General features: G+C 40.6%; 3 protein-coding genes across 17 annotated transcripts in view; 2 read left to right on the top strand and 1 right to left on the bottom strand.

Moving 5' to 3' along the window:
• topbp1 (DNA topoisomerase II binding protein 1) overlaps nt 1–27,860 on the bottom strand; it is a 976,277-nt gene that overhangs the window by 444,813 nt on the left and 503,604 nt on the right. The gene's annotated exons all lie outside the window — the stretch shown is intronic.
• The window catches only part of madd (MAP-kinase activating death domain), a 230,960-nt gene that overhangs the window by 167,337 nt on the left and 35,763 nt on the right, over nt 1–27,860 (top strand). The window lies entirely within an intron of this gene.
• dlc1 (DLC1 Rho GTPase activating protein) overlaps nt 12,573–27,860 on the top strand; it is a 160,527-nt gene continuing 145,239 nt past the window's right edge. The window contains exons 1-4 of the mRNA XM_010782623.1: nt 12,573–13,253; nt 14,150–16,088; nt 20,354–20,488; nt 21,122–21,241. Coding sequence (XP_010780925.1) covers nt 14,214–16,088; nt 20,354–20,488; nt 21,122–21,241 — 2,130 coding nt within the window. The 5' untranslated portion in view covers nt 12,573–13,253; nt 14,150–14,213. The remainder of the gene's footprint in view (nt 13,254–14,149; nt 16,089–20,353; nt 20,489–21,121; nt 21,242–27,860) is intronic.

The raw sequence follows: 27,860 nt of genomic DNA, 5'->3' as shown, positions 1-27,860 counted from the left end.
ACGTTTACCTCACTCTACTCGCTGAATTTCTCGGAACCACGAGAGTGAGTACAACTATGCCTATCGGACCAATGTCGAGAGTTAAGATGAAACCGGTAATGGTCGTCGGTTCTGTTTATACTTTATTACCTTTAAACTTCACTATTAGTTAGAGAAAGAGACCACTTGTTTGAAAAACTACAGAGACAGAACACTCGTACGATCACGAACGTCAAACGATCGAGTTGGACGTGCCGTCGAGTGACAGGAAAGTATGACCGCTCCAATGTTAATTACTACACGGATAGCTGATGCCAATCGAGTACAAATAGTGCGAGTTGAATATATTTTTGTCATCATAATTTGAACTGGAACAAAACAGTGAGAAAGGGCTACAAATTCCGTCGTAAGTGAGATTCGACGGTAGACGTCCTAGTCGACTCGTGGTGAAACATTCTATACATTCTACGACCTTTAATAACAAACTCCTGGATATTAAAATGAGACGTGTTTGTAGTGATATGTGTGTCTCTTAACACAAAGTACGTATCTCCCACAGAACTTTTAGTGGATGTAGAGGAGGGTCACTGGCTCAAAGGAGTTTGAGAACAAAACGGTTGGGTCACTGACACACAAACAAGGTCTTCTCACCATAATTCTGGTTTACTGTCACCACACATACGAATATTTTTATTATCGACGGGTACGAAGGGAGTTTACGGCAACGAAAAGAGCTCCTTTTAATCAGTATAGAACGTCAGTTAGGAGGTCAGAGTGGTTCATTAGTGAATTGAAAAACAAATCTTGGCATGTTGTCTGCCGAATCCACAACTTTACACAGGCTACCTTACGGGGTATTCCGCCTATTCCAGGAAAGTGAGGAACCTAAGGATCTGTGAACTGGTGTCAAGTCTCAACTAAAGAAAATGTTGGTATTAAATACACTCCCGATTCATCACAATTTAACATAGGCTAGTTGTATCGCTGAGTCCTCCGTCTATCTCAGGTAACAAGTTTAGAAAAACGATAAGGAGTGTGACACTGTTACCAGTGAAAACAAAACATGTGTCACGTTGGTAGTATTTGTGGAGTTTTCCACAATTTATACACACATAGGCTTACTATAAACCGGATATTCCGCTATCTCAGAGAACGGTGAGTTGGTTAACGTAAGGAGGGTGTGAGACTTTTTCACTCAGAAGGGGAGAATACAACAACAAGTTGCACTTAATTGACGATTTGCACAACATTCAAATATAGGCGTCGTCTGTCTTACGGAGTACTCCGCCTATCTCAGGGGACAGTTGAGCGGATCGTAGATCGTGAGACTTTGACGACAATACATAAACCTGATGGTAGTTTTTATCCCGATTTTCACAATTTTACATATGGCTTTTAGCTCACGGAGTACTCCGCCTATCTCAAGGACCGTTTTGTAGGGGAACGGAAAGGAGGCCTCGGGTCAAGTTGTTGATATTTCAAACCATCTTTGGTACGACCCCCCAGAGGCCGTTTGTTTTACATAGGCTCGGACTCGACTAGAGAGAGAAAAGACAGCAAGCGCATTTCGTGGCATCTGCGGGCAGTGGCAAGTACTTCCGGCATCTGCCACGGAGGCCGCTACTCCGTGGTATCTGTGGCAAGTATATGCCACAGATGTGGTATCTGTGGCAAGTGTATGCCACAGATGCCACAACTTGCCGTGGCAAGTATATGCCACAACCATGCCACAACTTGCCGTGGCAAGTATATGCCACAACTTATATATGCCACAACTTGCCGTGGCAAGTATATGCCACAACTTGCCGTGGCAAGTAAATGCCACAAGTTAAGAGTTAAGAGAAGGTTTACGGTAGCTGCCACTCGCCTTCCGTGGCAAATGCTGATATTTAAACACGTATTTATCGCGTAAAATGTCGCTGTTTTGGCATGACTTTATCGGACTGATCTGTACACAAGACTGATGATCTGTTACTGATGGTCCGATCATATTTTTCAAAAATATTAAACATTATATGTTCTATAGATTTTACTTGGAGAACGTGGTTTGTTAAAATAAATAAACGTGCTATTTTTATGATAATACTCAAGATATATTATTAGTAAGTTGACATAAAGATCTAACATTGTTGACCAGAGGTGGGAAATAGGCTAACTTGTATACTCAAGTACTGTACTTGTGATTTAGAAATAGCCTACTTGTACTTTAGTTGAGTATGTAAATGGTATGTTACGTCGTAGGCTACTTACCCCACTACAATTCAGAGGTAAATTGTGTAATTGTAGCCTACTCCCCTACATTTATTTAATACGCTACCTTTAGTTACTTACTACAGATTCTGATTAATGATGATACATATAATCAAGTCTTAAATCAGACTTTATAGTTATTCCTGGAGTAAATTCACAAGATACCCTACTACAGTATACAAAGTCATTAAAACTAGCTGCACCTTTACCAGCTTTGAGAACACTTTCATGATCAATCGTTATAATGAAAACATGTAATTATGCACTTTAAGTATATTGTTATGCTAATCATTTTGCGCTTTTACTTGAGTAACATTTTAATGCATGACTTTTACTTGTAACAGAGTATTCCAACATTTAGGTTGGCTACTTCTACTTTTACTTCACGCTAGAACCGCCAGGGGTCGCTGTATAGCCTACCTAAAACCACCAACGTGTCAAATGAACGAATGCATTGATTTTCAAGTTACAATGTTATTTTATTTATCATACTAGAACACAATGAGTGTTGCCACTACTCGCCGTGGCATGTGCCTTGGCATTTGTGGCATCTCCCAAAGAGGCCACTACGATGTGGTATCTGTGGCAAGTATATGCCACAGATGCCACAACTTGCCGTGGCAAGTATATGCCACAACCATGCCACAACTTGCCGTGGCAAGTATATGCCACAACTTATATATGCCACAACTTGCCGTGGCAAGTATATGCCACAACTTGCCGTGGCAAGTAAATGCCACAAGTTAAGAGTTAAGAGAAGGTTTACGGTAGCTGCCACTCGCCTTCCGTGGCAAATGCTGATATTTAAACACGTGTTTATCGCGTAAAATGTCGCTGTTTTGGCATGACTTTATCGGACTGATCTGTACACAAGACTGATGATCTGTTACTGATGGTCCGATCATATTTTTCAAAAAGATTAAACATTATATGTTCTATAGATTTTACTTGGAGAACGTGGTTTGTTAAAATAAATAAACGTGCTATTTTTATGATAATACTCAAGATATATTATTAGTAAGTTGACATAAAGATCTAACATTGTTGACCAGAGGTGGGAAATAGGCTAACTTGTATACTCAAGTACTGTACTTGTGATTTAGAAATAGCCTACTTGTACTTTAGTTGAGTATGTAAATGGTATGTTACGTAGTAGGCTACTTACCCCACTACAATTCAGAGGTAAATTGTGTAATTGTAGCCTACTCCCCTACATTTATTTAATACGCTACCTTTAGTTACTTACTACAGATTCTGATTAATGATGATACATATAATCAAGTCTTAAATCAGACTTTATAGTTATTCCTGGAGTAAATTCACAAGATACCATATTACAGTATACAAAGTCATTAAAACTAGCTGCACCTTTACCAGCTTTGAGAACACTTTCATGATCAATCGTTATAATGAAAACATGTAATATGCACTTTAAGTATATTGTTATGCTAATCATTTTGCGCTTTTACTTGAGTAACATTTTAATGCATGACTTTTACTTTTAACAGAGTATTCCAACATTTAGGTTGGCTACTTCTACTTTTACTTCACACTAGAACCGCCAGGGGTCGCTGTATAGCCTACCTAAAACCACCAACGTGTCAAATGAAAGAATGCATTGATTTTCAAGGTACAATGTTATTTTATTTATCATACTAGAACACAATGAGTGTTGCCACTACTCGCCGTGGCATGTGCCTTGGCATTTGTGGCATCTCCCACAGAGGCCTCTATTCTGTGGCATCTGTGGCAAGTATATGCCACAGATGCCACAACTTGCCGTGGCAAGTATATGCCACAACTTGCCATGGCAAGTAAATGCCACAGATGCCACAACTTGCCGTGGCATTTGCGCATGCTGAACGGGAGTTGCCACAAGATGCCAGAGTTAAGAGAAGTTTTACGGTAGCTGCCACTCGCCTTCCGTGGCAAATGCTGATATTTAAACTCGTATTTATCGTGTAAAATGTCGCTGTTTAGGCATGACTTTATCGGACTGATCTGTACACAGGACTGATGTGCGATCTCTATTTTTCAAAAAGATAATAAATTATCATTTATATTCAATTTGACTTGGAATAGCCTACGTGGTTTGCTAAAATAAACAAACGTGCTATAGCCTATCTATGATAGTAGGCTAAACATAGGCCTATATTGTAATAAAAAAAGAAATATTGGCAAGTGAGCGTTGCAACACAAGCCCTCTTTATTATCTTTATGTCAACTTACTAATAATATATCCTGAGTATTATCATAAAAATAGCACGTTTATTTATTTTAACAAACCACGTTCTCCAAGTAAAATCTATAGAACATATAATGTTTAATCTTTTTGAAAAATAGAGATCGGACCATCAGTAACAGATCATCAGTCTTGTGTACAGATCAGTCCGATAAAGTCATGCCAAAACAGCGACATTTTACACGATAAATACGGATTTAAATATCAGCATTTGCCACGGAAGGCGAGTGGCAGCTACCATAAACCTTCTCTTAACTTGTGGCATTTACTTGCCACGGCAAGTTGTGGCATATACTTGCCACGGCAAGTTGTGGCATGGTTGTGGCATATACTTGCCACGGCAAGTTGTGGCATCTGTGGCATATACTTGCCACAGATACCACATCTGTGGCATATACTTGCCACAGATACCACGGAGTAGCGGCCTCTGTGGCAGATGCCGGAAGTACTTGCCACTGCCTGCAGATGCCACGAAATGAGCCAGGCCCTACTGCAAGGTTTAGCGACATCCCTGCTAACTTATTGCTAGCCGTTAAATTAGTTTCACATTGAAAGAGCAAAGGAGAGGCTTGACAATACGTTTGAGTGGCACTAACAATGACCACCACACAATACACTTAACCTTACAACTATACATGTCCTAACAACTGAACTAACGTGCATACGATAAGCTAGCCACAGTGCTTAGGCTAGCTAGCCTATACAAATGTAGAATTAAACATAAACTACCAGATAGTTGCTTATTTACTTGTCTCCCCCTATCTCCCCACATGTATTCATATAAGGTTTTGTCTCCATCTGCAGTCTGAGTCATGTTATTACAGTCCGTTTCTTAATCACATGCTTATTATTTGATTTATTACAGACTCTCAGACATAGTCCTGCTGCTGGGGACCCACAGGGCTTCTTCTTTGCTCAGAGACATTTGAGTAGGGGTACCTGCTGAAAAACAGACTGCATTGCATGTGATGAGAGCTTTAGGGAGGCACGTCTATTCAAAAGCAAAGGTCAGTGATCTGCTAGTTGAATCTTGTCTCTGTGTTGTATCTTTAAACACCTTTTTATATTTATGGAATCATCATCATTTTTGTCTCAGAAAAAGTAGTTTCTGCCCTGACACATGTGATTGGTGTACCATGCTTGAAGTTGTTTTCGAATTACTATTTTAAAAGAATGTAACTATTTGTGACTCTGCAGCTTGGAGTACCACCTTTTTCAAGAAAACAACACCCCCTGCCTTCTGCTTTTCAAGAGGTTTCTTCTCCTCATAGTGAAAGTTTCCTGAGCTGTACACTTCCTGAGTGGGCTGGAATGTCAAACAGTTTCCTGAAGAAGAAGTGCCTTGCGTATTATTGTCCTTTTTGCCCATTTGACACTATAAAGATTTCTACTCCATATTTACCTACCAGAAAGGAAGGTAAATATTTAACTTCGGAAGTCTTATGGTACAGTCCTCAGTGTTTCCCACAGAATTTGATTCTATTTGTGGGGGTACCGCACCGCAACCGCAACGGCAAGAATAGCCAAAGGCCCCTTAACCTATTCGGGTGGCCCACTCATCAACCCCGCCTCAAATAACAAAATACAAGCTAGTTCATGGCTACTTTAGCAGACAAAGTTCTTGTTGCTCTGTGTTGCGTTTTTAATGAGTGAGACACACCGAAGTTGAGGATCTGCGGGGTTTATTCTCCCAAAAATATAATTTACAATTTAGGCATTTCGCAGACGCCTTATTCCAAAGCGATTTACAATGACCAATTACAGGGACATTCTCCCTGGAGTAACTGAGGGCTAAGTGCCTTACTCAAGGGCACACTAGTGGTGGTGTTCCAGGCGGAATTTGAACTCGCAACCTTCCGATCATCAGCCCACCGCACTATCCATTAGACCACCAAAAGAAAAAGAATACCCTTTATGAGATCTATTTGTCGCGGACGATATTTAATTGTGGCGGCACGCCACAAATGAATCAATGTATGAGAAACACTGGTCCGTATTCTCTGACAAGTGCAACCTTTATGCAGGATTGGCTCCTAATAATAATCCCAATTAAAACAATCAAATGTTCAGACAGATATATGCACATTCTCCTCATACTATACAATGGTTGTTATTGTGTCAGTGAGTGTATAGTGAACTCTGCACTGTGACGATATCTGAGTGAACAAGGGCAGATGTTTGGCAATTACATTTGGAACCAAAATGCAAGCTGACATGGAGGGGAAACGTAAGTGTTCAGAGGTCTCTCTCATCATATGATGAAACAGCTCCTCCTGGTACCTCATCTACTGACTCTTCATCTCAAGTATTTCCTGCTGATGCTGCTTTGGCAACGGTGTCCAAGGACAACACGTTTTCCTGGATCCCTACTGGAAGAGTCAATGCCAGCAGAGCATATGTTCAGCAGAATCCCGACTGGGCGGGGGTTTAGTGCGTCACCATCTTGGCCTCAAAAGGTCTGGTCCACTCTCAAGAATCATTCCTCATAAACAACAAGACAAGAGGATAAACATTATGTGTCTCTGTCCTCAGATGCTTTTAAGATGCAAACTGTTTGAATATGTTGAACTTTGGAGGATTTGATTAATTCCATAAGGCAAATCATTTGGAGTATCTACATTGCACCTACATTTCTTTTTGGTTTTAGTTTTCAAAAGAGATCGCAAGGTTGACGATAAATTCAGTTTCACAATAGATTATCTTATATTTCTATACAAATTGTGCATATTACAAGATTTTCATTTGCGTGGTACATTTGTTCCTTAAAATGTAAGCAAAGGTCAAAAGCAAAGTTAAACATCTGCTAGGTAAACCAATTGAAGGATAGCAGAGGGCCGCATGTTTTGAATATCAGCCTGTGAATCACTTACTGCCACATTCAATGCTAATGTGCATGTGAGTGTTATGTCTATGCCTGTTTGCATTCCTTCACACTTTTTAGAGCTGCAGAAATGTGGTTGTAGGGTTACGAGGCATTTGTTTGAGTCAGAGTCCACAGATGAAATCCAGCTGTTGTTGCTAACTAGCCCTGCCATAATTCATATAGGACTGTCTGTTTGAGATGCAGGTAGATTGTTTTAGCAGAATTAGTAGTATATTTATTTGGATATAATGACTGCTTAAATAGAATGTAAGGATGTTGCATTTCTCAATTCCAAAGCACCTAATACGATATGTTTTAAAGAAGATAAGGATTTGGAAGGAGAATCAAGGCATTTTTTCTTTATAAAGCCCACAATTACAAGTCACAAATTTGCCTCAAGGGATTTGAAATCTGTACAGCATATGGCATCCTCTATCCTAAGTTGTTTGGTAACAAAAAATAAAACTTCCAACCAAAAAAAACGTTTTAATGTTCACACAAAATGAAAGGAACTTTAGTAGGAGCGACATACTATAATAGGGATGTATAGATGTCTTTACATGGTAAACAAAAAACCTTGTTTCCATGTGTCTTAAAAGCAGGATACAAAAAAATATATTGTAATCAACCAAGTATATACAGGAATTTGGTGTCTTGAATATAGTAAATAAAGGCAAAATAATTGGAACTTTACCAGACAAGGATGCCCCCCCTAGAGAATTGAGTTGGATGTTTGGTATTTACAAGAAACCGCACAACATTTTACAGTATTAAACAGCGGACACACACACACACACACACACACACACACACACACACACACACACACACATCCTCTCACAAGAAGATACATTTGATTATTTTAGCCTGGAGATTATTATGGTCTGTATCCTCAATAACTCTTACTTCCTGTTCCCACGGTACCGATCCCACTATAACCCTCGGCCAGTAGCCAAGACCCCCTCGGTTTCTCCCACGACTACTTCTTGCATTTAGACCCAGATGATTGAAAAACATTTCTTAATTTAGACACCATTGGAGCCCTGAACCGTCTGTTTAAACTGTCTTTTATAGCATCATCTGCAATGCAATGTTTCATACAGGAATATTGTAATTGCTCAAGTTCCCACCCAGGCCTCGAATGCTGTCAGTTAAAGATGCATGACTCTTTTCAGAAGGAGTTGTTAACCACAGGGTACAGCAAGTGACAGGAAAGGCTTGCAATGTTCTTGGTGTGGTTGGTTGATGTTCATTTTAGATCTTCAGATGAGATTCTGGCATTTTGATTTGTTTTTCCTTTAGTGTAAATGAACCGAAGATCTGTTTTTCCAACTTTGCATAACCAGTAGGCAAGTACAGTAGAAAGAAGTTATTTAAAGAAGCCTAAAAATGGGTTTAACATCTTCTAAAAACATCTTCTCAAAGCAGTCTTTGTGTATGCAAGGACTTAAAATGACTCAGTTATGGGAGGGACACGTTTCTTTTCCTATAAGCGTCACCTACATTTTCCTACATGGGCAAAGAGTCTGTTCTTGAATGCCCATGATTTAGACTGGCTTATTTTTCCAATAATAAACTATATCAGTGAGGAATGTGAGGCTGTTTCCTTTGGACCCTCACTGCTCTACTTAAGAAGCCGAGGGGTCGAACAGTGGGGGATTATAGGGTGAATCATGAATGGGTCTTTCTTAACCATGGATGTAACTGCTCTAAACATGTGAGCAAGGATGCTGCATGCCTGTGTCAATGTTCATGCTCGCCCTCTGTGATGCGGGCCTAGACAGAGTCTGGACTGTAGCGATGACTCTTAAAGGAAAATAAATATTCTGAACTGACTTTCACATACAGTACATCGTCATTAACATTCCAAAATAGAAAGCACACACAATATCAAAAAAATAACAATTCAGATAAAATTGCACCTCTATTATCCAATAAGATTTTGTGAAGTCATAGTCAAATGTTGTGGGAGTAAGGCACAGTGGGAAAAGATAAGTACAGTGGGGAAAAAAAGTATTTAGTCAGCCACCAATTGTGCAAGTTCTCCCACTTAAAAAGATGAGAGAGGCCTGTAATTTTCATCTTAGGTATACCTCAACTATGAGAGAAAAAATGAGAAAAAAAATCTAGAAACTCACATTGTCTGATTTTTTTAAAGAATTTATTTGCAAATTATGGTGGAAAATAAGTATTTGGTCACCTACAAACAAACAAGATTTCTGGCTCTCACAGACCTGTAACTTCTTCTTTAAGAGCCTCCTCTGTCCTCCACTTGTTAACTGTATTAATGGCACCTGTTTGAACTTGTTATCAGTATAAAAGACACCTGTCCACAACCTCAAACAGTCACACTCCAAACTCCACTATGGCCAAGACCAAAGAGCTGTCAAAGGACACCAGAAACAAAATTGTAGACCTGCACCAGGCTGGGAAGGCTGAATCTGCAATAGGTAAGCAGCTTGGTGTGAAGAAATCAACTGTGGGAGCAATTATTAGAAAATGGAAGACATACAAGACCACTGATAATCTCCCTCGATCTGGGGCTCCACGCAAGATCTCACCCCGTGGGGTCAAAATGATCACAAGAACGGTGAGCAAAAATCCCAGAACCACACGGGGGGACCTAGTCAATGACCTGCAGAGAGCTGGGACCAAAGTAACAAAGGCTACCATCAGTAACACACTACGCCGCCAGGGACTCAAATCCTGCAGTGCCAGACGTGTCCCCCTGCTTAAGCCAGTACATGTCCAGGCCCGTCTGAAGTTTGCTAGAGAGCATTTAGATGATCCAGAGGAGGATTGGGAGAATGTCATATGGTCAGATGAAACCAAAATAGAACTTTTTGGTAAAAACTCAACTAGACGTGTTTGGAGGAGAAAGAATGCTGTGTTGCATCCAAAGAACACCATACCTACTGTGAAACATGGGGGTGGAAACATCATGCTTTGGGGCTGCTTTTCTGCAAAGGGACCAGGACGACTGATCCGTGTAAAGGAAAGAATGAATGGGGCCATGTATCGTGAGATTTTGAGTGACAACGTCCTTCCATCAGCAAGTGCATTGAAGATGAAACGTGGCTGGGTCTTTCAGCATGACAATGATCCCAAACACACCGCCCGGGCAACGAAGGAGTGGCTTCGTAAGAAGCATTTCAAGGTCCTGGAGTGGCCTAGCCATTCTCCAGATCTCAACCCCATAGAAAGTCTTTGGAGGGAGTTGAAAGTCTGTGTTGCCCAGCGACAGCCCCAAAACATCACTGCTCTAGAGGAGATCTGCATGGAGGAATGGGCCAAAATACCAGCAACAGTGTGTGAAAACCTTGTGAAGACTTACAGAAAACATAATTTGCAAATAAAGTCTTTAAAAATCAGACAATGTGATTTTCTGGATTTTCTTTTCTCATTTTGTCTCTCATAGTTGAGGTATACCTAAGATGAAAACTACAGGCCTCTCATCTTTTTAAGTGGGAGAACTTGCACAATTGGTGGCTGACTAAATACTTGTTTGCCCCACTGTATACTATAAAACCAAATAACCCCCTTTGTTATCATTTTCTTTGTATAACTTTAACGTAATGTCAACGTCAAATATCCATAAAATCATAACTGAAGGGTTTGCAATCTTTGCATGTTTGCATTCCCTCAAAGCCCTGCTCTGCCTCACATGGCAGTATAGAATGAAGACATTTTTCAAGCTACATTTTGTCTTAATGTTCCAATTGTAATGCTTCAGTTACTCTTGCAGCTCACGCACAACTGCAGCTAGGGACATTGCTGATGGGCATTTAGTCTAACACATGTTGTTGATTGAACATGTGTTTGCAGTGTCACTGAAGGATTAGATAGTGACGTAGAGCAGTTGCCCTGTGGCTGCGCACAGTGATTGTAAGTGCGTAGAGCCTAGCATTTTAGATTACAGGCCTGTGTTGGATGTCCACAGGAGGTAATGAGTGGATAGACTGAGTCATGCTCTGTGTCGGCCTCTGCACTTCAATCACCAGCCATATCCACATAGAAGCTACTGTGACCAAAGAGATCTGCACTTCGTTACACTGCACTCGGCGTAACCACAGAGCGCATCATGTGACGCGCTACAGAGGAGGCTTGTTGAACTTGGATCCTTCTCCTTGAGTACGACCATCTGTGTCCCTTGAGAGCCAACATTGAGGACAAGAGTACATTTTCCCAGCTAGGCCCCTAAGAAAAGACTCATCCAGAGCCTCAACTCACATCTGGACGACCCAGAGGTTAGAGGCCAGGGTTGCAGGGATAGTGGAAGGGGGCTTCATTTCAGTTATCTTGTGCTCGTATTGTCCCTGTTGCTTTGCCGCATTCCTCTTTTTGTGCAACTGACCCTAGGGAAAAAATAGTCTTCATACATTTGGTCTTAGCTTGAGTTTGTAAACATTAGGTGACAATATGGAAATCTAGAGTTAGGGTTTTCAACTGGTTAACGGGCTCTGCAAAAGGAAGTCTGTGAAATGTTAAATTGTCTTACAACCCTGCTTCAATCTAACTACAAAAACAAAATTAGCCGATTACGTTTGTCTTGAATTATATTAGTCATTTTGTGTAAATATCCTTGGCTTTGCCTTTTATCTCGCAAGGCTCAACAAAAATGACTACATGAGGAAACACAATTCTGACATTTGGGTCCCTTAATGTTTTTTGGTTTCTAATAAAACAAAGGTATCATATAGGACCTTTTGAGAAACACATTTCTAAAAAGGGATTCAGAATATATTGTAACAGAATATTTATAAAATGCTTTCTCAAAGCATATCTGTAAAGATAACTTATTTTTTAACTTTTTATTAGCACCAGTGTATTTTGTTACAAGTGTTACAAGATGACCAAAATTAATAAATTAGGCATGCCTCAAAAATAACTGCCAAACATTAGAGCAATCTCTCTTGGCCCGCAGCCAGAGGTCTTGCGAGGCAGCCTGTCTGTTACTAATCCAAACCAACTGTTGCTAGCCTTGCACAGCTTAATGAAATAGCATGCTGAGGGCAATGCAAGAAAAGTCCACTGAGTAGAGCAAAGGGACAAGTTGTGAGCGACTAAGCAGAGTGGTTCTAAAATAGTGAAGCGCGAGAGTACATTAGAGGCGGCCGAAGTGAATAAATGCGCATAGTGTGCTGGGGGAGTTGTGAGACGGGGGATGGGGCTCCAAGGATGTGAGTCAGATTCCCTGTCAAACCAGCGGGGAGGGGACCTGATGAGAAAGGGATAGAACCAAGGAGAGCAGGGGTGGAGTGGGGGAAAGAAAACCCGGCCCCTCTTACACTAGCCGACTCTTCGGCATTCAGCGTCAGCAAAAACCCTAATGTGATCAAGATGGAAGTTGTCTTTGGACTTTTCACTGCTCCCCGGCTTTCTGCCTGCATTTGGGGGCTTTACTGCTTTTCCGACAGTTTTACAGCCAAGATTCTGACTGGAGTCCAGAAAACGTCTTGCATAAACTTAGACTAAGGACGACTTACAAAATAATACGGATGTCGAGTCACTTGGAAAGCGATGGATTCATATTTCCCAAATAAAACCTTGCTCGCTTTCAACGGATGAATGAAAAGCCAACTTGCGACACATCTCTGGATAACTTTACTGGAAGCAAATAGTGGATCTATAATCTATTTGCTGGATTATCACCTGTTTTTAATTTCTCAATACAAAGCTACTGGATTATATTTTACAACACTGAGTCATTTACAAGGGGTAAATACCTTCGCTCGAGAATTAAATGTTTGAAATGTATTGAAGTGTCAGTTTGGCAGTTCGACAGCAAGCTGAAGGAGAAACAGCTTTGGGACATTTGATGTAATCTTTCTTATTTACCTAATAACCCGGAGCAGGTTCATGACAGATGTTGCAGATGGGAGTTGGTATTATCCAACTCTTTTCCTGAGGAAACAAAAGGTGAAAACATTACTTTTACAGCTAAAGAAAGTTTTAGACATGTTACATTTTTTTGGAATAATGATAAATAATGTATATTAAAACTAGATTAGATATATATATTCATAATCTCTTCCTGTACAATACTCTTTATTCTTATTTTTCTTTGATGATGTTATGAATGAACATTTTGCAAATGTTAAGCTTGAATTGAATACACCCTGCTTGTTAAATCCATGTGTTCTTTAATTTCTGTATATTCTGACCCAGAACAGCAGAAAGAAAACGAGCGCAGAGCTTGGTTTGATTCATGTTGTTATAAGAGCCACAGTATGCATTAAGATTCTATAGGCTTATTGAGATCCAGCTGTTGAGGGACAATAACTGTAATTTCCAGTTTTAGCTCCTTTTAGTGACTTGACTCTCATTTTTGTGGGTGTATGGATAGATGAAGATTGACAGTTAACAAACACCCAAGAAGTTACAGACCACGTAACGAAAAACTGTTTTGGTTACAGTTTACGGTGTGAAAGCTGTTGACAAGTAAATGTCATGATGATGTTTCAGAATCCAGGTAGCTTTATTCTTGGGTGCTTCAAAAAACGTCAGACTAAAACAACTGTTCCAGATCAAGTACATTCAATGAAGTGTGCATGCTGTAATGTGAAATTGGAACAGCTTTACTTGAAAAGATTATCCCATGGTAGATTAGCATTACGAGGAATCATGTAGATCCAGCAAAGTTGATACTTTCCAGGGAATTGTGAATGCAGTATAATAACACCCCTTTTGAACTTCGATTCTCTACTCCCTGGCTGTTTACTTGAAAAGTGAAATGTTATTTACCACATTGTCATCTGCACATTCAGTTTCTGTAAACTCATAACTTGCCCCATTTCTCTTCTCAATTTCATCAGATCTGGTTCCTGATTTTTGCCTGACATCAAAAGCAACTTTATGGGATAGCACTGGCTGTTCACAATGCCAGTAGCCATACGGAAAAGAAGTTGGGAGGAGCATGTGACTCACGCTTCTGGATTACAATACAGTTATGATGATCTGGACCTGGTCTGCTGTCATGGGGTGGACAGCGAGGGGCCACGGTTGGGAGCAGGGGCTTCCAAACAAGGTAGACGGACGAGGTGTGCCTCCATGCCAGAGTGCTGCCACCAACTGTCCGCAGAAGACCATGTCCAGGCACTGGAGTTGACAGCTCCTGTTGTAAATGATAAAGCTGGATCACAACAGTTAACGCTAATGGAAAGTGATGCAAAGGTTTCTCTGGAATATCAGGAAGAGTCCGTTCATGGCCCGTATGAGTTGGTGGACGTTAATATTCACCAAAGGGCTTCTGAACCAGAGCATCTCCATATAGCAAACATTGGAAAGTCTGGAGAATTTCACTGTGACTGTGGGATGTCCAGTGAAAATATTTATTGTGCGACCGATAGCAGCAGTCACAGTGTGAAAACTATCAATGGTGAATGTGAAGTTGCCAAAGAGAGTAGCCAAAGACACGACATCTGCAATGACAATAATATCTCACGTGAAGAGCAACAATGCATCTCTATCTCTTCAAACAATGGGCCTCCACTGCCTGTATCTGCTAGTGAGCAGCCTGGCAAATGTCCAATTCATCAGGAAACAAAGGAGAGCCATACAGAGGGTAACAGCCGACCTCCTGAAATCTCTGAGGCCACATTAAACCAGTCCTCTGCTGCTGAACTGGAACCTCAAAAGGGCCTTCCAGATGTCGAGGAAGAGAAGCTTTCCACCTCTGGCCATGCCGATGTAAGTTTGACCTTACCTGTTGGTGTGCTGCCTAGTTTAGTTCATATGATGGATAGTGGGGATGTGATTTCACAGGCTTGCAAATCTATGGAACCAATTGTGACTTTAGTGGTAGAGGATTTTTGTGACAAAGGAGTTATTGAAAGCCGGAGTTCAGGGTCTACCAACACGCTGGATGAAGAAATGACGGTGAATGAAAATACTGGACTTAAACATTACTTGAGGGACATTCAACAAGGAGAGCAGGATCATCATGACTGCAGTCGGGTATTGGATCAGGCTCATGCTTGTGAAACCTCCCACCAGACATCGTTGAAACAACATCATGTTGAAATTAAAGCAATGAACGGGCCTCAGGGAGAGAAAAGTGGACAAGAAGAAGGCAGCAAGAAAGCAGCAGAATTCAGGGATGAACCAATCACTTCATCAGATATTTGTTTCCAAGGTCAGTGTTGCTCTTTGACAGTCAACAGAATAGTTTCAACTGAAAAACTGGATACTGGTGACCCCATAAAGTCCTCAGTAAGTCAACCGATGGACAACAGAGATGAAAACTCAGTGTCCAAAGAATTGGCTTGTTGTGAGAATCAAACCATAGCCCAGCAGTTGGAAAATAGCTGTTCAAAACTGGATGCTATCCCAGAAGTTAGCCACGTTGAGCCACATGACATCCTTTTACTAGACCCTCAAAAGAACATTGCCTCAGATTTCATCCAAAATCCACATGTTCAGCAATCCCATATGGATGATAAACATGCAGCTCCTGATCAGCACAGCGAAAACCTGTCGCCATGCCCTGCAGAGGTCAATGAAGAGCTCTCACCAGAGGGACTCCATGGCAACCAAGCTTCTGGTTGTTACCTCAGTGAGTCACCTGCTCTTGAGGTGGCAGATGGCCGGAGGGAACACCACAGGCCAGGAGCCACAGTCTCTACAATGGACGAGCCAGACGAGGCCGCTCACACAGATCTTTACAGTGACACACAACTTGCCAGTCCTGGTTTAGATGAAACGAATGAACCTGGAGATCAAAAAGAGGACGTTGTCAAAGTGCGTATGAGAAAGGTAAGGCTGTATTTAATATAGATTTAGAAAGAATGCAGGGGATCGTATTCGATTGTTATCTTATTTCTTTGTAGTAATTGAGATTCTGGTACATCTCTGCCTAAAAATTAAGTACAGTTTTTGAAAATAAACTGACATACGAAGCATTTATGGCCTTCAAATTATTTTTATCCCACACTCTGGCAAGCGTTTCGGAAAACAATGACTTCACTCTCACATGCTCACAGATCTGTGAGTGGGGGGATCTGTGAAATGTTTTACTCTTTCTCAACCGCTCATTGCAAAACAAGGTCCTATAAGGGCATGGAGACTATGAACACAGAGAGGACTGGAAGCTCAAGTAATCTCTGGTGTGAAAGGCTTAAACAGCTCTCCAGAAAATACTGTATGTTGTACTATTTGAACACTGTAGCTAACATGGTTGTTAGGGACAGTATATTGCCAAAAACGTAGGAATACGTTTAAAAGATTTGGGCACATTGGAAAAGCAACGGCCCGAGAATGGGCACAGTAAGTATTAACTTTTAGTAGTTGCAGTGTTGGCCTTTTTGGTACAAGAAATCCATTATTTACAATGCAAGGAGCATAAGAAAGGGATGTTGTGTAGACAAGTACCATATTGTGGAAAGTCTGATTCTTGTGATGGCTTCTAGCTGAAGACGATTACCCGCTTGTGAACAGCGACTCTTAACAGAGTTCATTGTGAAAATCGAATGCTGTTTACAACTTTCTTTCTATTTTGCATTTGGAAGCCCTACAAAAACATTTATTAAGACAATTGTTCTGACTTTTAAATTGATACTATGCATTTCTTCTGTGTAGAAAAAAAACAAGATAATCTGCACTGAAGCGTGCAGGATGCCATGTAGAAGTGGCAAGTCGGTGTGTGTTACCCTTACTCAAATATATTTCAAAGTAGTTGCTCTGTATGTATCATGAAAGATAACTTATGATGTCATGTTAGTGATAATACACACTCCCGCAACCCCCTTACAAAGTAGAATAAAATCATGTTTTTCAACCTTAAATGGTGTGTGTGGCATGAGCTATGATGCTGACTGTAACATTATGCGATCACCAACACAAGTTGGTATGATGCATTATCGGACACTCTGGTTGGGTTTGAGTTCCTGAAAAATATATTAGTTGTGTAATCCCTGATATTTTCATATATAATAAGATTTTAGCGAGCAAAGAAAACTTGGATGTCTTTTCAGTAATGACGAAAGTTGACATCATTACCTTAAGCTGCCACAGACGAGACATCACAGTCCACTGCACGGACATGGAAAACCATTTATAACCATTGGCTCTAGTTTCAATTTTAGGATGATTTTCAACCTTTTGATTAAATAACCCAAAGAGTTGGCTCCTGGTACTTATGTGGGGAAATTCGACCATTACACCGGAAAGCGCCAACGCAATTCATCCACCATATGGTGATGGCTGCCTCCTCTTCCACAGCACCACATGGTTATCGCCATGGGATGGATTTACATTCTTTATGAGGCCAGTTTACTAAGAAGATATGATTTAGTGAAATAAACGTCCCTAAGGGAGTTTGGGACATAAGATAGATATAAAGAGCAGTAAAAGCTTTTTAGTCTTTATTATTATGAAGGTCATTACTTAGCTGATGTTAATATCTGTAAGTGGACAATAGCAACAGTAACCTCGAATTATCTCTGATAAGAAATTGTACTAACAAATGATTATGTCCCTCGTAAGACATGTTGTTGCAGATTTAGTTTGTGAAATGAAACCATCTGGTTTGCATAATGGCTTCAGATGAACCTGATATTGGGCTTTGTTACTGTGTTTATTTGTTTTAGCAACAAGGCTTTATCCTGACCCAGGGCCAAACTGGCTCAACTGTCGCTTATCTGACAGCAGACTACTTGGCAACATCAGCATCTCAGTGCTCTCTTTGTCTGCTTTTTCTCTTCTTTTCTCTCCATATTTCATATATCAAACCCTCATGCTTTTGGTTACTGTTTATGAATGACAAACCTACATTAAACAGAGTGTTTGCACATAGTAGTTTGATGCATAATCTTCTATATTTAGCTCAACAGAGATAAAGACCCTCAGTTTAATGGACAGGTCTGAAAAATGGGATGCAGGCCACCGGGTGTAAGAGGGGGTTTGAAAAAGAGAGCAAGGGAAGGGGAAGGGGGGGTCTAAGAGTTCAAACAGTGTGGGAACTGTCTCCCATCTCAAAAAACAGGAAGTGAAGAGGAATGTAACAGAAACCTCAAAAGATGGGAAAGAGAAAAGAAACCTTCTGAGAACACCCAAACCGCCAGAATGCCCCCCGAAAAAAACGTTGCCTCACTGAGGCGCCTGACTTTGCACTGCACTTGTTTTTTACTCTGCTGTTTTGTGGCTGTTATTGCCATCTCGAGCCAGATGCTTTTGTTCATTCAGTGAGGCCTCGTAAAGATGTCATTGTTTTACCACGATACAATGTTTCATTGTGATACTTTGCCAAGGAGACAAAACGTAACAATGTGCGCTGCCACTAGCTAGGATTGCCAATGAATGCATCAATTTGAGACACATTTCCATGACACACATGGCCCCCGATGTCTATTTGCTCTCAGCAAACCCAATAGGAACTGCTTTTGACAGGGTAATTTGGCACTAACTGGAAATTAAATGTAAGCCCAAGTCATAGGACGTTATTAGGGATGGAGCAGGAAGCCGGGCGCAGAGCTCCAGCTGGGGCTTGGTTGTCGTGATGCAGATTCTATCTAGGATCCATAAAACTGTCAGCCTCACACACATTAGCATTAGTCACAGCTTGTATGCATGTCATCATCTGCACACACCCATTGTAAACTTAACTTAAAAAAGATTGAGCCTACATGAGCTGTGTCACAGGTTTTGTTTAGTACTTACTTTAGCCTACATTAAACAATAATATGCCTTGCTAATGTATCACGTCTTAGAACAGACAAATGCTGTCTTTTTCTGCATGTCATTCTCTCTCTCTCTTTTCCCTTTCTTGTCTCTTCATGGCTATCAATGAAGGAATCATATTAACATGTTAACATGACTCTATACCTCTGCCCCAACAATTACGGTGGCTGTGTCCCATGAGCTCACCCTTATAAAGTATTTTACAGGCCGTTTTTGCGGAGATTGTAACAAGATTTGTTTGGGACTAATGAGCCGGCTGTGTGATGTAATTGGTTCTTCTTGCTCGAGAAGCATAGACAGGGAGCCACACCCAGAGCCAGGATAAATAACAGGCAGAAGGAAAATAAAACATATAAAGTACTTTGTTAAAAACTCCAGAAAGGGAATAAACAAGTTTTTGAACTTCAGCAAAGAGTTTATATATGTAATCAAACTATTCACGATTGAGGCATAGCAAACAAAGACAGAGTGGAAGTTGGAGTGTGGAGATGGGCTGGTTGTCATGTAGCTTGTCTTACCAGAGACACACCACCTGAGGTCAGTGTGAGACTTGTGTTTGCAGCTTTAGAATGCTAATTAAAACCTCTTTCAACACAGAATACAAGACTATGGGCGGAATGTTTTAAGGCTGAAAGTCATATGTTTAAGAGATAAACACTGTATGCAAAGGATGTTGGAAAAGCAGGGGAAACAACCTGGACTATTTTAAGACGGATCTGTGTATTTGTAAAATGTTGATACATCCTGGATCAAGGTCACTTTGGAGTCTTTGATTTGTAAGGAAAGTAAAGCCAATAACTAGGGACTTTGTTAAGATTGTAATACCTTTACGCCAACTAGACTGGATCCTTTATTTTTTATGTTAAAAGCAATACTGTCAGGCACCGAAGCAGATACATCTATTACATTCATTAAAGTATAGACATGTTTTAATAAAATGTAGGGGACCTCAATAAAAAGCAGCTATCTCTGAGGTTTCTCAACAAAGTGTAGTCTAAACTGAAAATGCATATATTATCTTAATTACTGATTTATCAAAATATAAGTTCTCAGATAACGGCTACATTCAACATTCAACACAACACCCAAAGTAATACATTGTTTTTTAGAGTATGTTGAGGTATTATCCCATTTCAGTTGAAAGTAAGCCATGCCTACACTTAATACTTCAGAAGGCAGGAAAAGAAAAGTAACCTTGTGCATGGGGGCAGAGTCGCAATGCAAGGCTCTTACTTATTGATCAGGATGAATACAGATTTTTCGTGTCTCTACACGTTTATGACATACAATCACATACGATGCAATGTTCATATTTGTTTCTTGTGATTTGTCTGTTTATTCAGCGTGAGCATGCTCGTTTGGACTCAATGGTGTTGCTGCTGATGAAGCTGGACCAGTTGGACCAGGAAATTGAGAATGCCCTCTGCGCCACCTCCTCCATGGGCAGCACGCCGACCCTCCATCGCAGACAGCTGCTGGTACACACCTGCATGTTACCCTGCTGTTACTCTTTATACAATTATTTTACATTTCCTATATTTATTCAATATTTTATGTTGTCCTTTATCTAGAGTATTTTCTCCTTTATTGGCCATTTTGAGGCTTAGAAATGCCTATATACACTCTATATTAGGGATGGGAATTTGAAAGCAAATGTATATTCGAACATTCGACCCCCAAAAAAACGATTAACCGATTAACCAAAATGTACATATCCTATAAAAAAATATATATATTTTGAAAAATAAATAAATACATGTTCAAATAAGTATAGAAACCAAGTGAATTTGTCAAATGTATTGAACTGGTGATCACAGTTTGAACAGTTGACAGCTATAGGCCTACAGCTTTCATGCTTAAAACATAACTTGGTTATCTGATGGATTTGTACATAAACGCGAGTGAAGTATAACCGGACGCGAGAGAGAGAGATCAGCACCTGCAGCTCTGCCCGCTGTGAGGGACCGGTGAGCGGAGCAAAACACACCTTTAGACTGTGTAGTGTACTCTACATTTATGCTCTTGATCATCTTTGAAGCAATACTTGAATAAAAGGGATAAAACTGTTTTTTGCGATGTAATGCCTACATTGTAATATTTATCTTTCAAAGGCACAGGAGTTTGAGGCTGGATCTGTCCCAGCAGCATCACGAAGCCCGCCCCATCCATACCTTCCTGCTGCCTCCACCTCAGAATATACCCCAGCCCTTGGAGCAATACCTAAAAGTGGGGTAAGTCAGATCTCTAAGATATACCAATATACTGTATATCTAAACATTAATCATCAGGTCATGAGATGACACATTTGGAAAGATTGCAAGTCGCATATCTTAAAGGTCCTATGTCATGGCCATATCCACTGATCATAATTCCATTGTTGAGGTCTACTAGAATAGATTTATATTGTGCAATTTTCCAAAATCACTTTGGTTTCTCATACAGCATCTCTGTAAACTATGTGTATTTACTGAATTTCACTCTCTGCCTTTAACGGCTCGTTGTAGCTCCAATAGCTCCAGCCCCCACCCTCCCTGTGAGCACAGTGTGCTCTGATTGGTCGGGACGTTATGAATCGCGCTGAGCTCCGTGGAGGTGTGGTTTCCTTGTTTAGCGACAGCGAAACACAGCCAAAGTCACCCTGAGCACACACAAAGTCACAGCCGAAGTAAAAACAATAAGTGTGGCTTGATATTGAGTAAGAAAAAGGTTGATAAACGCTGTGAGAATGGGTCTGCAGAGAGAATTTCGCCGCGATCCCAAGTGTCTGTTATCAGCCTGCAGCCAGGGAGGAGAGATCAGCACAGCTGCATGCACTGAGTGGAAGTCCGTGGATTGGTCAATTTGGACCAATCAGCGGGGGCTTAACGTAACGGCTCCGCGGACGTAACGTAACGGCTCCACGGATTGGTCCATTTGGTTCCATGACATCATGCGGTACCCGGAAGAATCAATGGACAGAGACGTATCTCCAACGAGGCGTTTTGGGGAGGTATTTTCTGTGTTAAAGTTTTACTCGCTACAGGGTGTACTTTGATGGTTTTGACTCTGCAGACCGTTTACATGCATAAAAACCTTCATAACACACAAGGGGATGGGTAATAACCGGAAAAGCATGACCTGGGACCTTTAACTATGAACAGCTTGATAGACACATTAAGACATCATAACTCATCTTTGTTCTTTAATCCCTTTTTGGCTTTCTTTCCTTCCCTTTTCTTTGTATTTTGTTTGCATTATATCTTAACTGATCTAAAAAAAAACGTTTTGAAAGTTTAAATAAATCAGCAAACTTAGAGGGAGCACACACACACACACAGACTTGTAGTGAAACACCCAGTTGTAGGAATGTCCTCGGGCACTCAGGGCTTAGCCAAGCAGACGTTCAAACTCTATAATTAGCTGGTTCCAAAGATCTAGACCTCTTCGCCCCAACAAAGGGGTCAGAAAGGGGCTCTAAGGGTGAAAAGCCAGGGCAAGGGGGAGCGAGGTGGGACACGCTTCAAGTGAGACGTGCGTCTTCAAATCGCCTTCTTGATCACTTAATGACTTTGTCAGCTTCCTTTGCTATTGCCTTCAGACACAGGGCAAAGCGAACAAGGCCGGTAGCCAGTGGACTGAAACCTCAAGGAAGCTTACAATAGTTGGAACACATGTAAAAAAACAACAGTTTTCACCTGTTTTTATCTTATGATGTGGTGATGCATAATAAGATATCCCTAAACCGGGAACAGGATGTTTCAGATCCATCTAGCTAGAGCAAAACATTCCAACCTGTGGAAATATCAGTGTTCCTTGATGAAATTCTTGACTTATCTCTCGCAATTCCTTGTTGACATTGCTTTGTCTTGTTGAACGTCACAACTCTTATGCTGTCTCGAAGGAAAGCAATATTTCATGCATATGTGACGGTTACTTTTAGGGAGACAGAGCACCGTGTTCTGTGATGTGTGATGTCTGTGGTCAACTGTTACCACATCCTTTATTCCATGCAGTAACTCAGGTAACTCACTAAGCTTGGGTAAACAGTGCTTTCACTGCGCCTAATAGGAGGCTTTTTACAGTGGAGGCTCTGCGGGGTGATTGATTGAGGCCAAAGAGATGATGACTCCATGAAGGAGATTCGCAGTGGTTAATTGTTGAAGGGACTGTTGAGTCCTTTCAATCTGAAAGTGTTGGGACGCCCACCAAATCTTTTTAGCGAGACAACACAAATCCTTTAAATGATGTAAACACAAGGCGTTTTGTGGAAGAACCGGGGTTGAGGTTTTCATTCAACCAGACATCAAGGTTGTGTTGTACAAGATGATAATATAATACATTATTCAAACACAGAATAATAATTAATTCATGTATAAAATAGTACTTTGTTCTAAAAAATTAACTTTAGCAAATTTATTTTTAAAACAATTATTACATTTTAAATGTCCCACACAATCCAGTTATTAAACACACTAAATACTTAATAATTTAGTGAAAACCAAGCTTTTGCTATGAACAGAATGTAATCCAATATATTGAGTGCTACATATAAAGACAGTCTTGAAAATAGAAAAAAAAAATCACTGGCTCTGTGCTACCTACATTTCTCACAAGCATATGTTGCATTGAACGTGTCTTGACATCCATCATTACAAGAGGTATTTGCAAGTTTACACAGGACAGCAAACAACATGTATCTTTTTGGCAAGACAATGGTAAGGGCAACCTGTTTAATAGGAAACATCAACACAGAAATCGCTACCCTAGACACTTCTGTAATTTATTAGTAGAGATCCAAGAAGTAAAACTAAATGAATAGTATGTGGACCTTTTTTACAGTGTAACCAAAAACATTTAGGAGAGTGCGTGTGTGTGTTCTTACTGTCCCCAACACATCCTGGCACTCGCTGTCACTTTAGTGTGATCGTACTGAGCACACACTTGTGGTGTTCTGTCCTTTCTGTCCTACCGATAAAAAATGAAGTGGTGGTATGTGACTGTTTACGTTTTTGACGAGTGGACACTCACTAGGTAGTGTTGTGCCCTCTCTGCAGTGGAGAAGGCATTGGGTTCAAGTGAATAGATTCCTGGCTCTGGTGGCTATTGTTAGCTTTCAGCAGGTGGCTGTTATTCTTGCATCGAATGTGGGGCTAACATCTAGCGGATGTTGTGCCACAGCAGGTGTTTTTTCTCTTGGTGGAACGGCTATTCTTTGCCCCAGAGTGTTTTTGTTGGCAGGTTCTTATTACTTGCTTTTATTTTACGTGCATTGTTGTGTTGGCTTTTATTTGGTTTATAGACTCATAGTTGTCTATTGATTTGGCTTTATATCATATTTAGGGTTGAAACTAACTCTTTATTGATTCGTCTATAAAATGTGAAACAAAAGACAAAGTTGCTCAGGCTAAAGGTAAGGTTGTCAAATGTTTTGTTTTGTCCCATGTCTACTGTTTTGTGTACAGTCAATTTACAATCCCATCAAACAATGACAAATAGAAAAATAAACATATTTAAGAATCTGAAACAATACATATCTATAATGTTTTTTTGGTGTTGCCGAAAACTGTTGAGTTTTGATAAGCTCAACAGTTTCAATAAATAGTTTCAACTGTAATTATATTTTTTCACTGACAGATTCCATTCTGTGATGTAATTATTTCCCATCTTTTGTAGTGGTGGCTTTGTTATAATTGTTTAAGGATTTGTATAATTGCCCTTCATAGCAGTATTAGCCATCATTAATGTGTCTTTGAGTATAATCTTTAGCGCCTAAGGTATGCGTGGTGTCAAAACCATTTGTTATGCGACTCTATTTTTAGAGCTCCATAGCTGCAAAGGATGTGCCAAGCCACAGAGGCGGGTGGAGGCTGCTGACCCTTGACCACCTTCCTCTAAATGTTACAGTCGGAAACAACACATCAGTCACCCTCAGCGCGGAGGGTTCCCACCAGAAAGACAGACCCCGAGTCCCCTCAAAGTAACAGACCATGGCTGTCTGTCATACACTGTATGGTGTCCAGGAAGGCTCTGCCCTCATCTTCTTTGGTAAACATTCCAGGGTGTCCTTTGACCCCATTTTTGGATCTGTATTATGTCTCTATGACAACAGCGTTCCAAACACAACCTGTGTCATCTCCATAAGTTGTTTTGCCGCTGTTTGACAGTCAATTCTGAAAGTACCAGATTACCAATGTCCGGAGTTTCCATGTCTGGATTCAAGAGATATTTTTGAGAGATGATTGATTGAGAGATATTTTTATTTTATGTCAGAAATACTTTATTCCCTATCAGCTGATGATGAATGTTCGTCGCTCTTTATCTGTCTGTAGTTGGGCAGACAATAGAAGTGCTGTGGTTTGCGTGCTAAGGTCACTAAAAGATCTCTGCTCTGTCCTTCCTCTTTGTTCCGGTTTGGCAGCCTCAGAGTCCCCAAACATCCTTTATTCAAACCACACCTTCCCAATGTCCCACAGAGATAAAAGACTCAACATTTTTCTACTTTCACTGGTTTTTATTTATCATTAAATTGGCTTCCAGACTCTCTGTGTTACCCGTCCTAGGTCAATAGTCAACACCATGTGCAGCAGGCATTATCCTGTTTGCCTACATTCCACTAACTTATTTGGCTAAAAGATTGTTGAGGGCCATAATGAGTTAGTGAACTATGGAGCCAACCTCCATTCAGTCCGACATGGGCTGCCAGTAGTGGCTCTAGTCATGGCCACGCTATCCGCTTTGTGTGGTGTAATTGTCCCCAAGGTCACTCCTCTGCTGAGCACAGCTGTAACAAGGAGACAAACACAGACCTGCTGGGGTTTGAAAAAAGAGGGTATGAAAAAAGAAAAGGCTTGTGTTTGGGACAGGATGTGCAAAATTAACTTCTCATCAACCCCCACAAGGAAGTCTTGTTTTTCGTGTAGATTCAAGGCTATAGCCATTCCATAAAACTATCAAGGAACAGTATAAAAAAGGGAATACAGAATACATATATATATATTTTTATTATAGTTGGCAAAGTCTCATAAAAGAACAAAGTTAAACACAAAGCCAAAACATGGCATCATGAAAAGTGTGTGTACATGTTTCAGCCTGCATCAGTGTGCATACTGCATCATTTCTCAAATTGATTTGAAATATGCTTAATTGTTTGACAAAGTTCAAGCATCTTCTGTGGAAGTCAAACTTCAAATACATTTTTTGACACCACTGTACTCAATAGCAACTCTTTCTGTTTGTTTTTATGACAACATACTCCCCATCATCCCCATTTATGGCTCCATATGTTTTTTTTTCCAAACTTAAATTAACCCTAGTACTTCATCCAACATGAAAACATCACTGTGCTGTGTTCGTTGCTAACGAGTACATGTTGGTAGTGTAAAAGGCACGCACTGAGTCAATGAAGCGTAACGCACATCTATTACGTAAAGTAGACAGTAACAGGCACAGAGAATAGTTGCAGGATGATGTTAGTTGTTGACAGTACATCTTAAGGGTGACTGAATAATGCAGGCATCTGGAAACACCCCTGCAGCCCAATGATAATGAACCTCCATAAATCACAGAAGGAACAAACAAACCAAATGTACTCTCAAAAGCGTGCACACACACACACACACACACACACACACACACACACACACACACACACACACACACACACACACACACACACACACACACACACACACACACACACACAAATTCATAGATGCTGAGACATGCACACAGGAATTTATTGTAAAACCAGTACAGGTGCAATTTAGGCCAACACTCATTCAAGCTTTTGATTTAGGGTTTTACTTTTAACTGTAACATCTGTTAATATTTTAATTTTGATGATGTGTTCTTTAATTCGTGGTTGCCATGGCTTTTTTATTTTATTTAGCTGATATCTTTATCGTGGCACGTGAAACTGTTCATGTCCAGAAAGTGTGTTTCTTGTAATGTTTAGCCAACATTCAGTGTTTAGCTTAGCAGCCGATGCAGTGCCCTGTAAAGCAGATGGTCAAGAGTTTGCATTCTTTAGTATATCTCACAACATTATAAGCCTGCAAGGTCTCAACCACCGGTCCTTCTCGTATGTCAGTAAGCTTGGTGTCTGCTGTGGAGCCTCTACCGTCTTCTGCAGAGGACAGTCTAATCCCTCTGTGTTGTTAACCCACTCTCTGCTTTCGCCCAAAAATGTCAGCGGCTAATCCACAGGCTAGCATTGTTGGTGCAGTAGGGATCATAAGACTTATCCCTGTTAACTCTGCTCCATAAGCCACACATTTAACTTGGAGGAAACAGGTGACACATGTTGTCCTTTAATCAGAGTAATGAGACGGGAATAGAACAACTGTAATAAAACAGTCCCATTTGTTTTGGCATCTATTTTAAAACTTTTGACTCGATGTGTTTAAAACCACTTGTGGAGCTTCTTGGTAACATAGTAAAGAAAAGCTTTTTTCTGAAGGATAAACCTATAGTGGACAATGGATTGATGAGAATTGGATTCTATATTTTATATTCAGTGTTAATGAGGTTGTTATCTGGATTTAAATATCGTGTGTATAGAGAATTAAAACAGCGTGGAAAGGAGACACTTCGACAGACGGGTGGCGCAGTGGTCTGTGCGTTTGATCATCAGATCAAGGGGGTGTTGGGGAACTCCAGTTCGAAACCCGCTCCCGCCCCACTGCTTCAGGCCGTTGTGTCCTTGGGCAAGACACTTCACCCGAATTTGCTCCTGTGGTTATTGTCCACAGTACATGTATATTATCAATGTGTACTTGTAAAAGCGCCTCGATGATGGGCGGTGTGGCGCAGTGCATTGATCAAGGGGGCAAAACCCGCCGCCGCTGCGTCTGTAAAGCCGTTGTGTCCTTG

Source organism: Notothenia coriiceps, unplaced genomic scaffold, assembly GCF_000735185.1.
Source record: "Notothenia coriiceps isolate Sejong01 unplaced genomic scaffold, NC01 NC01_scaffold00024667, whole genome shotgun sequence".
In the NCBI taxonomy this organism is placed as follows: Eukaryota; Metazoa; Chordata; class Actinopteri; order Perciformes; family Nototheniidae; genus Notothenia; species Notothenia coriiceps.
Note: the sequence above shows the minus strand (reverse complement) of the source record. Positions and strands in the feature narration are given on the sequence as shown.